Raw genomic sequence first — 15,138 nt, forward strand, 5'->3', positions numbered from 1 at the left:
CAGGCCGTCTATAATAATTATGCCTTCATGGCATATTTTCTCCTTAAATTTGCTTTACTCATACGGAAGTGTGCAAGCCTACAACTCGAAAATTAGAAAAGGGGTTCAAATGATCTCCAAAAGCGGCGGTACGTGCATCTCATTTGACATTTTTCAGGTAGAAACACCCTGACTAATAAAATTGCAATCAGACACTCAGATCTCTTGCGCCAAAGAGAAGAATCGGATACAAGATATCTCATGGTAATTATCTGCAACATTTTAAAATAAAATAACTTCCGTTGAGCAATCTTATTTACATCTACGTCCGGTTTAAACTTACATGCACGGTAGTTTTTAGTGTGCAGTATCAATTCTAAATTATTTTGGAGGGAACGATGGTGAAATCATCTATCAAGATTATAGTAGAAAACATCCGGGTGTATATAGGAGCATATATTTCTCATATGATCATATCACCATGTTTAGTGTATCAAGGCGAATATGCATAAAGATTTTTTTTACTAAATATGTTCATTATTGCGGACTGAAATAATCGCTAGAGGGTATTCATTTGTCTCGCAATCTACTATAATGGTCAACAAGGAAATTCGTGATCACTCTCGCAAAAAGTGTTCACTAGCTTACAAGTTCACGAGCTTTCGAGTGTCGCTGCAACTCTTTATCAAGTGATAAAGAGTTGATAAAGAGTTGATAAAGAGTTGATAAAGAGTTGATAAAGAGTTGATAAAGAGTTGCAGCGGCACTCGAAAGCTCGTGAACTTGTAAGCTAGGGAACACTTTTTGCGAGAGTGATCACGAATTTCCTTGTTGACCATAGTAGATTGCGAGACAAATGAATACCCTCTAGCGATTAAAGATTTTTTGTTATTAATACACAAATCTGGTTAGATATCCTTGGCATCGTCGCATTATAGGTCACAGACCAGTACAAAAATGAAACGAAAACTTGTTGTATATCAAATAACGTAAGCCTACCCTTGACCTCTTCAAAATGATCGAGTTACGAAGTCGTCACAACGCACACCTCATTCATAAGTGCTTCAGCCATTTTACCGTGAGGTCCCGAGTTGAAATTAAAAATGAAATTCAAAGGAGGGGTGAATCTACGATCTTATTCAGTTATTTGACTTATCTATTTAACAAAAAAATATGAATAGATGAGGGCTTAACTAAGCAGAAGATGAGTCGAAGTGTTGGATCAAAACAAATTAAAACAACAATCAATTATTTGATTAGTTACACTAATATATCTATATTTAAAGGCATGCTGTATAATTGATTAATTTAATGAATAAACAAATTAGCAAGATGCCGAACGAGAAAGGATATTCATAATCCAAAGACTCCCCCCCAAAAAAAAAAAAAAAAAAAAAAATGCACGCACACTCATATTCATGATATTGTCAGTTTGTATTGAATTATGAAGACATATAAAACATGAAAATAAAGTATTTCTATTTGTGATTCTGTCCAACCAATCCACATAGAAATGTATGCATTTAAGAATTCAAATATACAAATCGTGGTCTTAAAAAAATAATTTTCAAAAGACTCTTTTTATAATACTTAGTTTAACACGTTTACTTTCTACCAATCAAATAATGATGTTTGAAGATAATTCACAATAACTTCTGCATGGAAAATATACTGATCACAATATGAACACAAGCAAGTCTGTAGAAATATATGCTTCGACCCGCGAAACTGAAAGGGCAAACAAAAGCTTGCGATACTTGCTAACAGACAAATCTTATAAACAAAATTATGGGGCGTGTCATGATGATTTCGACTGGCAACTGAAAGACAAGAAGAATGAAGATTTTGTCAAAATTCGAGAAGGCAAGACTTTGGATTTCATTGAGTCAACGAAGTCAGAAATGGAACGGACAAAAAAACCCATCTTCATTGTTCTTCCAAGGACGACTTCACAAAACAGAAATAATTAAAACCCTTGCTCATTGGGCAAGTCAATTAATATTAAGGTTCATGAAAATTAATCCCATTTCTTGTCAATTCAAGATGACAAATAAGATAAGAGAAATTAGCACATTCTTGGTTCCTTAACAGAAATCAACATATTCTTGGTTCCTTAATAAGGAACCAAGTATATGTTAATTTCTCTTCTCCTGACTGTCGTCTTGAATTGACAAGAACTGCGATAAATTTTCATGATTTTCTTCTTATTTTGCGTCCCCACAAAGTATGACGAGACCCATTAGTTTTATTTCGTATTTTCGTCTTGTATTTTTTCATCTTCTTGTCTAATAACCTTGTTATTTCTGTGCTCTTTATCACAGTTACCCTCGTGAAACCGACTCCAAACTGACCGATGGTTTGTCCTTGGAAATAATGTAATAGGTCTGGTCAATCAGGGGTTGGTTTCATTGGTGTAAATGTAGGTCTGTATCCAGATAAATGACGCTTTTATAATTTAGTTCCTCTTAAATAATTTTAGAGGCGGATCCATGATTTTCCAGGGGGGGTATTTTTGTTCAGAAAAAAAACAGGGCAAGAAAAATAATAGAAAAGATAAGGGTCTTAACTCCTGAATGATGGTGATTTATGCAACAAAAAAACTTTTCGAGATGAAAAAAAATCTCAATTTTGCACGACATTTTCCACTAGAAAATGTATAATTGGGGCTCTCAAGGGAGAGGGGGGGGGGGTGGGTAGGATGTGCCCCCACCTGGATCCGTCTCTAAATATTTAATTTCATAACAAGGAATCGATGTCCAGCCCTAGATTGTTTGGTTTCGTAAATGGGTCATGGTTGTGAACAAACTTTTCCAGGGGGTCGTCAGAGAGCGAGTAGATATGGTAGTCGAACTGACGAGAGAAATCAACGAAGCCATATCCCTGGTACCACCGGGGTAGGTTGGGGTCGTTGTCGTCTACGTAGCCGGTTACCCGACGGCAACCGAGGTTGTATGCGTGCTGTATTAACGATAAACATATTAAATGACATTATTAGCTCGCTGGAAATGCTGATAAATAAATCATAAACATCGATGTCTGCTTCGAGCCAGGGGGGCCACTTACATTGACGAGAGGATACCATGCGCGACCCAAAAAGCACGTAAAAGGATGTCTTTTTCAAGATAGGGCACGTTACGTACGTAACGTGATAAGGGTGTCAAAAACACTAAAATAATGAAAAAAGGGTATCTATTTTCGCTAGGAAAGCTACGTGTTTAGGGTCAAATTTGCGAGGGTGTAAGAAATTAAGACTAAAATGTAATATAAAGGATGTACTTTGCCCCAAGAGTCAACACTACGTGTTTAGAGTTCGATTTGGGCGAGATGTGGGAGGTGGGGCTGAACTAAACCCAATGATGTGGGTGAAGGTAGGCCGACGACCGACGTCCGTGACAACAATAAAAATATCGCTGTACTTGTTTAGGGGGTCAATTCAGGGAACTTGCCAAGAGTATCGTTTTGTTTCCAATACTTGTTAAGGGTATGGTTTTACACGCCAATACTTGTTAAGGGGTGCATTTCCAGAAAATTGAAAATACGTGTTTAGGGTGCTTTTCGAGACCCCATGGTCGCTCATGGTATCCACTCGTCAATGGAAGTGCCCCCCCCCCCCCGGGGGCTTCGAGTGAGGCATAATCATGTTTGCCTCAAATGGTCATTTGATGAAGAGTTACATTTTTCTATAAATAATTTGAATAAATCCTTATTTTCATAATTTTGACGATTTTATCAGCTGTAAATATGTACCAGAGTAATCAATTGCGTTAAGTGTCTTCTAAACAATAAACTCTCTCTACCATTATCTCTTGACGTGGTACTAGCCCTAGTCAACCTCCCAGTTTAGTGGTCTTTTTTTTTTTTTTTCATTTATCATTGGTTGGTTTGTTTGTTTGCTTTGCAAATTTATGTTTTGGTTTTTAGTGAGCCACAACCCAAGTACAAGACATAAGCCTTCATCCTAAAAAATAATATATTCATTCTTTTTTTAAATAACGACTTTCTTCAATTCTCATCTCGCTTCTGTATTGAGTTAATTTGAAAATATATGGAATGTTCCATCCTCAATTACTCGTTTTGATATATCATGTTTTATTCCATTTTATTTCTGAAAAGTCATTCAATTATTGAGTGACTCCTTATTTTGATATTAGGTTTGTGTCTATCATAATAAAGGACTTGAACCATTTTTTTTTCAAAAGGATCACTCACTGTGCTCTCTCGTGCTTTCGCGATAGTAAAATTTGAAGGAGTTTTCAGTCTCTTTTATATCTACACCCCATTAATAAAAACGTTATTGATCTCAATAGATCGTATAGTCTGAACTCGGGTTTAATTTTAACCCTGGTCTAAAGCTGTGATCTATCTATGTGAAGCAAATTGTGAGTGAAATCTCTCGCAGTATTAGGATAAATTTACCAGTTCATTTAACATGTTTGACACTCAAACTATTCGGATCTGTCTGGGAATAATAACTATAATAGCTGTCTACATCATAAAAACATAAGAGAAAAACAAAGTAAATATAGAAAACATACAATGTGAACAAGATTTTAAACTTTTTGACCTCTAATAATTTTAGTTACACCATGACGTAAATGGACTTCTGAATTATACGGGACTATGTATTTTACATCTACATACCTTACTAACTTGATGTAGTACTATTGCACCGAGTCCGAAACCTACAGAAAGAACAAAAAATCTAATATTTTATTTCATTTAAACATTTCTAGTTTAAGTCATGAAAGGAAAATATCCAATCTGACGTGAAGTTAGTTAAATATAAAAGCAGACAGGTAAATGACACGTGTAAATGAAGTTCCACAAAATCTGTAAAAATATTAGATTCGTTATGATTGATTCAAATCGAATGTTAATGGGCACTGATTGTAAAAAACAAACAAACAATGCATTGAGCATTCACAAATCATGATTCGTTGAGTAGAATTCACCAAGTTATATCTACGCTGTGCCTATTAAGGGGTGAAAAAAGGATAAAAAGGGGAAGGCAAAATTTCACAAATGTAAGATTCATAACACATAAAAAAGAGGATCATCTTCAGTTCCGAAAATGTGCAAATTATAAAGTGTTGCCTTAGAAAGGGTTCATTTCTAATTCGAATAATGTCAATCGTCCATTTGCCAACTCGTCTACTATCATTTGGTCTACCATCAGTTCGTTCACTTACCACATGGTCTACTTTCATTTAGTCTAATGCCATTCCGTCTAATAACCAGTTGGTCGAATAGCCATTTAGTCCATATACCATTTGGTCTAATTAGACTAAGTGTTAAATTGTGCAAAATGAATTAAAAGGGAATGGATATTATATAGACCAACTGGTTATCAGACGAAATGGTCATAACAGATATGTTGATGGACGGAATGGCATTAGGCTAAATGAAAGTAGACCATGTGGACAGTGAACGAGTTGGTAGTAGACGAATTTACAGTTTACTTTAGAAAGGGCACATTTCTTTTTGAAAAATAATATATTTTTATGGTCCAAGTAGTGCGTGCCCCCTGTTCAGCTCTTGTTGAAATTACCCTATAGATTATAAGATTAACAAACTGGACACTTTGAAGTAACTAAAAAAGAAAAGGGTCATTTATCAGAAGTAAAAAAGGCATATTCACTTTTCAAACGGTGCACTTGATCAGAAGTGAAAAGTAGCACACTACTGAGAAGGGGAGCTAAAAAAGATATAATTCAATTAAACTATGTATACACAAGTCATGATAAATTAGGAGAACGGGCTCTGATCGGGCGTGAAAAGTTGCGGTTTTCAGAAGGGCAACTTATTTAATCCGAAAATGGGCGATTATAAGAAGGCAAATTTGCGCTTGCCAGAACACTAAATAGGTTCTTATGAGATGAAACGGGCACTAAACACGTTTGGAATATACTTTTGTTTTGTAAAAGGGGCACTTTTAGTGCTTAAAAAGGCCCTCAAACTCGATGAACCTGGAAATCCAGCTAATATCTATCAAATCTATGAGTCAACATTATATACCTCGTTCATGATTATAATGTTGACTTATTTGTAATCTATTCACTGATTTATGCCAATTAAACTGCTTTGTAAATTTTGAAATTATTATTATTTTAAGATATATTAGTATGGAAAAGATAAGACTTCAATACACGCATAAATCCAAAACTAAAGTCAAATGCCAACAAAGTTTATTTCTTTCCCATCAAAATAACCATGGCTATATCTGATGAAGAAATTAATGTCATCGTATCACTGGAATGATTCTTTCTCTTCTTTCTCTTAATGAATGCATTTTCCATGTAATGATATAAAGTAACTAGATCCGGTGGGTATATAAACATGTATTATTGGTGAAGCAATATGATAATGGATGTTTCGTTGATAATTATAATGAAGTCGAATATCTTATACAATTATTATGTATTATTAGTGAACGACTTTCATTGGGATGGTGATGTAATTTCCACTTGATGAGTGTGAAATAAGCATCAATTATTGTATATCACTAACGTCACTGGTGTGAAAAGGAACAGAAGTGGGGACAACGAGAAAAGGAAAGAAAGAAAGAGAGGAAGGGCGCGAAAAGAAAGGGAAAAAAATAAATTTGTAGGAGATGTTCAACCTGACCAATGTCAAGTATTCTGTGCAAGATTGCTTATAGTCAAATTAATTTCTTCCCCCACCCCCCCCCCCTCTCTATTTCTCTTCTCTCTCGTATTATCACCCTCTTAATCTTATATTAGTTTGATTACGATGAAACCAATTTTAGGAACATTTACATTCAGGCCACAGGAGTAAACTCGTCTCCTTCAATCTCCCTATAGGAGATGGCAGTTGGTTCGTGCACCAGGTTAAGACCATTAATATATTGATGCATCGGCTATTACATCGAATGTATTATCCTCAATCTTGATATACCTGTGGAAAATCTTAAACACTGTTGAAGATCCCAGTCACATCAAAGAAGCAGAACACCAGACCGGTCGATGGATATAGCATTACGAATACGGATAGGTTTGTATCCGGTAAGGTGTCGGTTGTGAGGTGTGACGGTTGTATTAGCGGAAGCTGAATGATATATGACCAACAAAAATATGTCACATTTGTGGAAGTTCGCCTTAATCACGATGATACAAACATCCTCTTTAGTCTATGTTGCTTGAAAATTAATTGATTCGTAAAATGGCACATTTTATAAAAGTCTTCTTATTAGGGATATTAGTGTTTATATCATCCACGAGCGTTGTCAAATGGATGATGTTTTTATAAAGGAATTGGTCATTGTTCGATTGAAAGCAAACTTTGTTTTTTTTAAACAAATTCAAAATCTTACACAGATAAAAGAAAGAAAAAGAAACTGAAGGTTACACGCCATCCTCGGGCATATCCCTGCATGCACATTCATATTTTTGAAATTCAAAATGTTAATGATTATAATATTTTCATATTTTTGATGAACTCCTGTCTCTTTACTATCTTTTTCAATCCTTTTATTTATTGAATTGTTATGAATCAATTTCGTGTATGTGCCCATTTCCTTAACTCGTTATAATATTTATGTATCATATTTATGTATCTATACATAAAGTGCTCGTATTGCTCTATCTGCGAGAATATTTATCCATGAAGCCATGTATTTCAACAGCTTTAGGCCTTCACGTTTACCATGTTTAGAATATTAAGTTTAAACAAGATCCCGACCCATTATACTATTAAGTGCATCAGATAGTACAAGTGAAAGCTAATCGATATTAACTACTAAGTTCAATTACAATACCAAAATATTTGATCCGATGGTTTAGATGCTGTGTCAGCAACGATGCGTACTAATTAAAGGACTTTATCTTTAGTTAATTAATCAGTGTTAATACTGCACTCCGTGTTTGATGATGCCACTTAGGCAAGCCTATTCGGTTGGATTTTTCGGACACGTAAAGGGCCCCCCTCACCACTTAACAGGTTAGGAGGTAATTGCGAAATACATCATTAGGAAGGAAGATGCATCAGTGAAAGGGATTGATGGCAAACTACTTGATTGAGTAATGAACTTATAAAGGGATGCATAATCAGAACGTTCACTCAAAGATAGTGCTGCACATATGCATGGGACTGAGCAAGGAGGATTTCGTTTTACCAGAAGGAAATTTAGTAAAACATATAAAAGCATTTGATAACCATTGTCATTAATTGTGTCAGGCTACTGTAAATATTGAAGGTTTGGGGCCACATGCCCCCCCCCCCCCTATTTGTTTAATCCCATATCATCAACCAAGAGAAAATAGATAATGCAAGGTAGACGAGTGAAGCATAGTATTCTGTTCTCATCATATTGTCAAGATATGTCAAAAAATTAGCCTTTCGTCTTAAGAGAACCAAGACTTTTGATCGTTTATTTCGCTCGAGAGCGACCTTTTAGCAATTTTTCCTCCATTTACCAAGTTTGGCCCCTGATTTTGTAACCCTTCTTCTTAAACTATTTCTTCTTTTTCTTCTTCTTTTTCTTCTTCACTTATTCTCCCCTTTTTCGTGATTTTAATGGTAATGGAGACTTCCCTTATAACTTCCAACTCGCTTTGGTCTCATTTCATTCAGAAAATATGTTGATTTTCTTAGAGACAAACACAACCAATATTTGAAAATAGCCACACGTAGCCCTACACAATGTTAATCATTAGAATACATGAAATAACCAACAACTCACCGCTTCACCCCTCCCCCCACCTCTCCCATATATCATTCTGAACCTTATATCATTACACACGGCTAGCTAGGTCCTGTAGGTTAGTAAAATAGTGATTACACGAAAGCAGTAATCTTTCCATATCATCAGATGATGTTAATGGCCAACGATGCTGATGCACTGGTTTGTCGTTTGGCGTTGTGTCTTCCAATCATACGAGAGAACTCAATTACCTAATGGATGCTCTTTTTTTCTTAAAAAACATCCCCAAAACGAGTCCATATCAATCTAATCGTTGGCATGAGCAGGAATATGTGACTTGGGAATAATTTACTGTACCTTACAAATCTTTTTGTCAATTTAGAAGTAATTCCATTGATCACCCTAGTTGCTGCATGGATACTGTATACACCAAATTAGATCCACATCACATAATTATCTTTCCATATGAAAGTGAATATACTGATGACACAAACATTAAAAAAGAAGGATATAATACAAACATGATAAATGACAAAATAGAATACATACAAAGTTCGATAGAGTGAACATGATTGATAGGCAGACAGTCAGATAGTCAGACAGACAGATGGATAGATAGATAGACAGACAGACATATAGATAGATAGATAGATTCATCGATTGATTGATAGATTTATTTATTTATTGATTGATTGATTGATAAAATCACCATGATCACGACTCTACGCCCTTTTCAAGCAACAGCTAATACGATATCAGCACTCTCAGAAAACCTTCTTTTTACAATTAAAATTTAAATATTGTACGCCTATCTACAATGCAGCATACAAGTATGATATGAGAGAAATGAGGAAGGGAGTGGGAGGTGTAAGAGATTGAGAGGAGGGCAGGGGGGGGGGGGAACAAGAGACACAAGGATCTACGGGTAATCAATGTTCTTCGGAAATTCATCATGACTTCATGGAAAAGTGTCCTCAGGGTTTGACGCACGACCAGTCATTAGCTTAATGTCACTAAATGCCGTAATGATGCATAAACGGTGGGCATATTTGCTCATCTTACCATTTGTTTTAATGAAGGGTGTTTTCCCAGACTGAATTTGAATGATAGATCCTGTATCCGGACCGGAAGTCCATGAAAGACATTTCATATTATTCTATTTTATATTTGATAATATATGTATATCTAACAAAACACAAACTTGATTACGAAAGAACATGCATGCATGTATATTGAGTAAATGCAGTGTATAATTAAATATAAAGGAAGTCTGAAATTTAACATAGAAAAATCTAATCTATACCAAGGGCAAGTCTACAACAAGACATCTCTAATCAAGGGCAGGTCTACAACAAGACATCTCTAAACAAGGACAGGTCTACAACAAGACATCACTGATCAAGGGCAAGTCTACAACAAGACATCTCTAATCAAGGGCAAGTCTACAACAAGACATTTCTAATCAAGGGCAAGTCTACAACAAGACATCTCTAATCAAGGGCAGGTCTACAACAAGACATCTCTAATCAAGGGCAAGTCTACAACAAGACATCTCTAATCAAGGGCAAGTCTACAACAAGACATTTCTAATCAAGGGCAAGCCTACAACAAGACATCTCTAATGAAGGGCAGGTCTACAACAAGACATCTCTAATCAAGGGCAAGTCTACAACAAGACATCTCTAATCAAGGGCAAGTCTACAACAAGACATCTCTAATCAAGGACAGGTCTACAACGTGACATCTCTAATCAAGGGCAGGTCTACAACAAGACATATCTAATCAAAGGCAAGTCTACAACAAGACATCACTAATCAAGGGCAAATCTACAACAAGACATCTCTAATCAAGGGCAGGTCTACAATAAGACATCTCTAAGCAAGGGCAGGTCTACAACAATACATCTCTAATCAAGGGCAAGTCTACAACAAGACATCTCTAATCAAGGGCAATTCTACAACAAGACATCTCTAATCAAGGGCAAGTCTACAATAAGACATCTCTAATCAAGGACAGGTCTACAACAAGACATCTCTAATCAAGGGCAAGTCTACAACAAGACATCTCTAATCAAGGGCAATTCTACAACAAGACATCTCTAATCAAGGGCAAGTCTACAATAAGACATCTCTAATCAAGGACAGGTCTACAACAAGACATCTCTAATCAAGGGCAAGTCTACAGCAAGACATCTCTAATCAAGGGCAAGTCTACAACAAGACATCTCTAATCAAGGGCAAGTTTACAACAAGACATCTCTAATCAAGGGCAAGTCTACAACAAGACATCTCTAATCAAGGGCAAGTTTACAACAAGACATCTCTAATCAAGGGCAGGTCTACAACAAGACATTTCTAATCAAGGGCAAGTCTACAACAAGACATCTCTAATCAAGGGCAAGTCTACAACAAGACATCTCTAATCAAAGGCAAGTCTACAACAGGACATCTCTAATCAAGGGCAGGTCTACAACAAGACATCTCCAATCAAGGGCAAGTCTACAACAAGACATCTCTAATGAAGGGCAAGTCTACAACAAGACATCCCTAATCAAGGGCAGGTCTACAACAAGACATCTCTAATCAAGGGCAGGTCTACAACAAGACATCTCTAATCAAGGGCAGGTCTACAACAAGACATCTCTAATCAAGGGCAAGTCTCCACCAAGACATCTCTAATCAAGGGCAGGTCTACAACAAGACATCTCTAATCAAGGGCAAGTCTCCACCAAGACATCTCTTATCAAGGACAGGTCTACAAAAAGACATCTCTAATCAAGGGCAAGTCTCCACCAAGACTATACTACGACGCGGCCAAGATATCTCTACAACGTGTGATGACCCCGATTGGTTTAGACAATAACGTAATGAGCAAAAGATTGAGGGGGCGAGCCAGAAAATAGCGTATTGGGATTTTTTTTTCTTTTGAAAATTCATGAGCGAGTGAAGCGAGATATAAAATTGTTTTACTTTTTTCAAATAAAAATTTGATTTTTGACAGACTTTGATATAATACCAAATACAGAACAACATTTCTTCCTTTCCTTTTTTTTTTCTGTGTTCCCCTTCTTTTTAAATTTGTTTTCTTGGTAGTGAAACCTCTTTTGTTTGGGGGGATCCGGTACCCCAAGTGCCCGCCCCTTCCTCATTCGCCACTAATTTCAGAAATTAACATTGATCATAAAACAAACATCCAAATTAACCTTGTTGCTCGCGTACTATATCCCATTATTCCCATTTATACCTAATAACTTTTCCCGTCACCGTTAATAGATTAGTGATAATTTTATTTTCTCTCTCTCTTTCTTTCCCCTTGTCCCTGAGTTAGCTAAGTGAATGGATGGATTTTATCCAGATAAATGGTCAGATTTACTGAGTGGACAGGGTTTCTACGCTTCGTTAAAAAAGCAACGATGACCGATAAATGTTAGCGTGTTATCAATCTATAGTCGCTCCGCTTTCAATATTTTAAATTCAGAGGAAATTATTATTTTGAAAGAGAAGAATAAATGGAGAAGATATTTCCGATCACCAGTGATTATTTTCGTCAGACTGTCTCTATTAGTTTGCTGTGGATATCTCGTTTACTATCGAGTTTTATTAATATGATATGTAGTACATACCTATAGCAATAGGCACTTTTACAAGGCCTTCATTTCTTTTCTGTAGTTGATTACCAAAACTTAAATATATAACAAACACTATAGCCTTCCTTATTATTCATTCATCTAATCACCTTGACATACACGTCATTATTAGGAGGGTTATCGATCTATGATACGGTTCTCTTTGTCCTAACACTTTTAGCTAATAATTGTCCACCTAAAAAAAAATGGTTCTGAATCCACCATCCATTTTCTTTCAAAAAGGTTTTGCGTCTATATGGTAATTCCCCAAACACTATCCGATATATTATTCTAATTAAGTGACACTTCTAGTAATAGTGTAATAGCTCATAGGACTTTTTTTCATCCAGAAGTGGTAAATGATCTCTTAAGATCTCATTACAAAAGTGTGAAGGTATTTGAAATTTCAACTAGTTTCACAGCGAGGATAGCATAGAATAACATTGAAGAAGGTGTAAATATAGCTTTAATGGAGAGTTGATTTAGGATTTGATTATGACCTGACGATGATGAACAATGAATTAAAAAAAATGGTACTAAAGAGCAAGTACAAAATCAAGAAATTGTTAAAAAATATACTCTCTTTAGAAAATCGCTATGCACAAAAGATACAAAGGATAAAATATAAGCAAAATGGGACCTGTGCTCAGTTTGCATATATGTTCTTGCCTTTAAAAAAAATTGTTGATAACTGACAACGTCACAAGTTGACTGAAAGGTCAGACTCGTTATATGGTCATAAGTGTCACAGGGTCTTTTTTAACGAACTTCTTCGACATCCCATCCACGGGAAGTTGTTGAATATATTCATCTTCGTAACGTCACAGTCACATCGTTAGAACAGATTAAACGCTATTACACATGGTTTGTCATATTTTTTTTCTTTACGGGGGGGGGGGGGCAATTGTACGCTAACAGTTTTCGAAGAAACTCAAAAAGTGAGAAACTGAAGCTCGCCCGAGCTTTCTTGGGGGCGTTTTGCAATTTCTAAAGTGAAATTAAAGGATTATGTGCTCACTTTGAATTTTGTCAAAATTTTCAGTGAAAAATTGTTGATTTCAAATATTTGGGGTGGAGGTAGTGCTTCCCGCTGCCTACGACCACGCCCTTATTAAAACAGCTTATCAAAATCATCCAGACGCGTTGTATATCTAAACGTATCGAGTACATGCATTCTTCGTCGTAAACAGGTAAACGCCGCATATCGATGCAAGAGCACTCTCGTATGGATGAGAGAATATTGGACTTCAGACAATTTTGTGAAAGCTGCCTCAGTCTGTATTCATATCTTTCATTTTTTCCATTTCAATTTGTTTAGAAAATTACCTCGATAGGCTTGGTGAACATAGATATCTTCAAATGTAACCATCCTCCCTTTCCAAGCACAGTAGATGAAGTTGTACATTCCATAAGCTACGAGTGACGTCATGTCATCCCTTCCCTGTGCTTCGGCTACCACACATCGGTAAAATGGCAAATCACCGAAACCATCACGAAGAAGGTCTAAAGATATTGGAATTAACAAAAGAATAAACCGCTTGTATTGCATAAAACATAATAATAGGGATTCTGTTTTTATTTAAAATTCTTGGCTATGCCTAAGTCATATGGTTATCTATTCTTGTCAAATTCCTTAAATATTGGTGAGTATTTGAATATGCGAATATATGGACTATCATTCTTAAATTTTGAGTTAAGTTTGGCATTTCAATCATCATTATCATTTTTTGTTAACATTTGAATTTTCCTATTATATCAGCTTTAGCGCCCCTCTCTCATTCTTTGTGACCTAATTATTTTATTACAAGGCCCCCAAAACTTCTAAATCTTAGATTTTATGTATTTGTATAGATTATCGTGAAAACTATACTAAGACTTCAAAAGGTATCTTGAAATTTTAGTCCAATCCATAATAATAATAACAAGAAAAGGGTGGGTTCCGTTTTATGATAGTCACTCTATCAAAATCTTGCAATGAATTCAAACTTCACAGATTAATGCTCTTGAGATTTGCACAAGAAAAAATATAGACAGACTGCTTCCAAATTTACTGATGTATATTATCCAAAATGCAAATTTTGTATAACTATATAATTATTTTGAATATCCCTCTGTGGCAACTGATTGGTTGATTGATTTTGATTAATTTATTGGATTGGGTATCATTATACATTATGTTGGGTGGATTTTTTTTTCATTCACAATAACGTCTCCTGCAGGATTTGTTGCCTTCTGTAATAGTTTATTTTATAGAAGCGTGACCTTTGATTATTTTGACTCACCGGCGACTATGACTTGCCTAACTAGTGGCGCAACCAGTTCAGATTTTCAACTCGTTATTAATCAGGTAAATTCTTACTTATACTGTACATTTTTGCAATGTAGCAATTGCCAGATCTTGAATTCCATTTTAATCAAAACATAAGAATTTACCTTCTTCTGTTATTTCTAGGTTATCCAGACTGTCCTCCCATGCGGCGAAGTCACGAAGTAATTTCATTATTCCGCCACAATCGTCAGGTCTGGCTGACCGGAGACTAATTTTGGTGGCTTGCTCTGGACTCAAAATACTCGACTCTAGTGTTAGGATTAGAAAAGTGAAGCAGAGGAAATAAAATAATGTAGTCGAATAATGATTCACAATGACCTTCCTTTTCATCTCTGGTTTCCTTTCAAGACAAATTTCCGTTTCTAAATTCAGGTTTGATTAAAAATATGGTTGAAAGTTTTGGTAAAACTATAAACTTGATGGTGATGATAATGATAATAATACAGTAGTAACAATAATACTTATTATAATGCATTATCATTATTATCAACCAATGTAAGGTGATGGGTACCCGACAGGATTAATAAATTCCTAGAATTCACTGAG

The 15,138-nt window shown here is 35.7% G+C and overlaps 1 protein-coding gene across 1 annotated transcript; it reads right to left on the reverse strand.

Moving 5' to 3' along the window:
• Positions 1 to 1,108: 1,108 nt before the first annotated feature.
• Positions 1,109 to 14,836, reverse strand: LOC129271710 (thialysine N-epsilon-acetyltransferase-like). Its single transcript, XM_054908982.2, has 4 exons — positions 14,697 to 14,836; positions 13,590 to 13,766; positions 4,621 to 4,661; positions 1,109 to 2,937 (listed from the first exon to the last, which is right to left on the reverse strand). Exons 1-4 carry the CDS (start codon positions 14,761 to 14,763, stop codon positions 2,716 to 2,718), a joined length of 507 nt encoding a protein of 168 aa, XP_054764957.1. The 5' UTR covers positions 14,764 to 14,836; the 3' UTR covers positions 1,109 to 2,715.
• Positions 14,837 to 15,138: the final 302 nt, after the last annotated feature.

The sequence above is a fragment of the Lytechinus pictus genome, chromosome 11 (assembly GCF_037042905.1).
Source record: "Lytechinus pictus isolate F3 Inbred chromosome 11, Lp3.0, whole genome shotgun sequence".
NCBI lineage: Eukaryota > Metazoa > Echinodermata > Echinoidea > Temnopleuroida > Toxopneustidae > Lytechinus > Lytechinus pictus.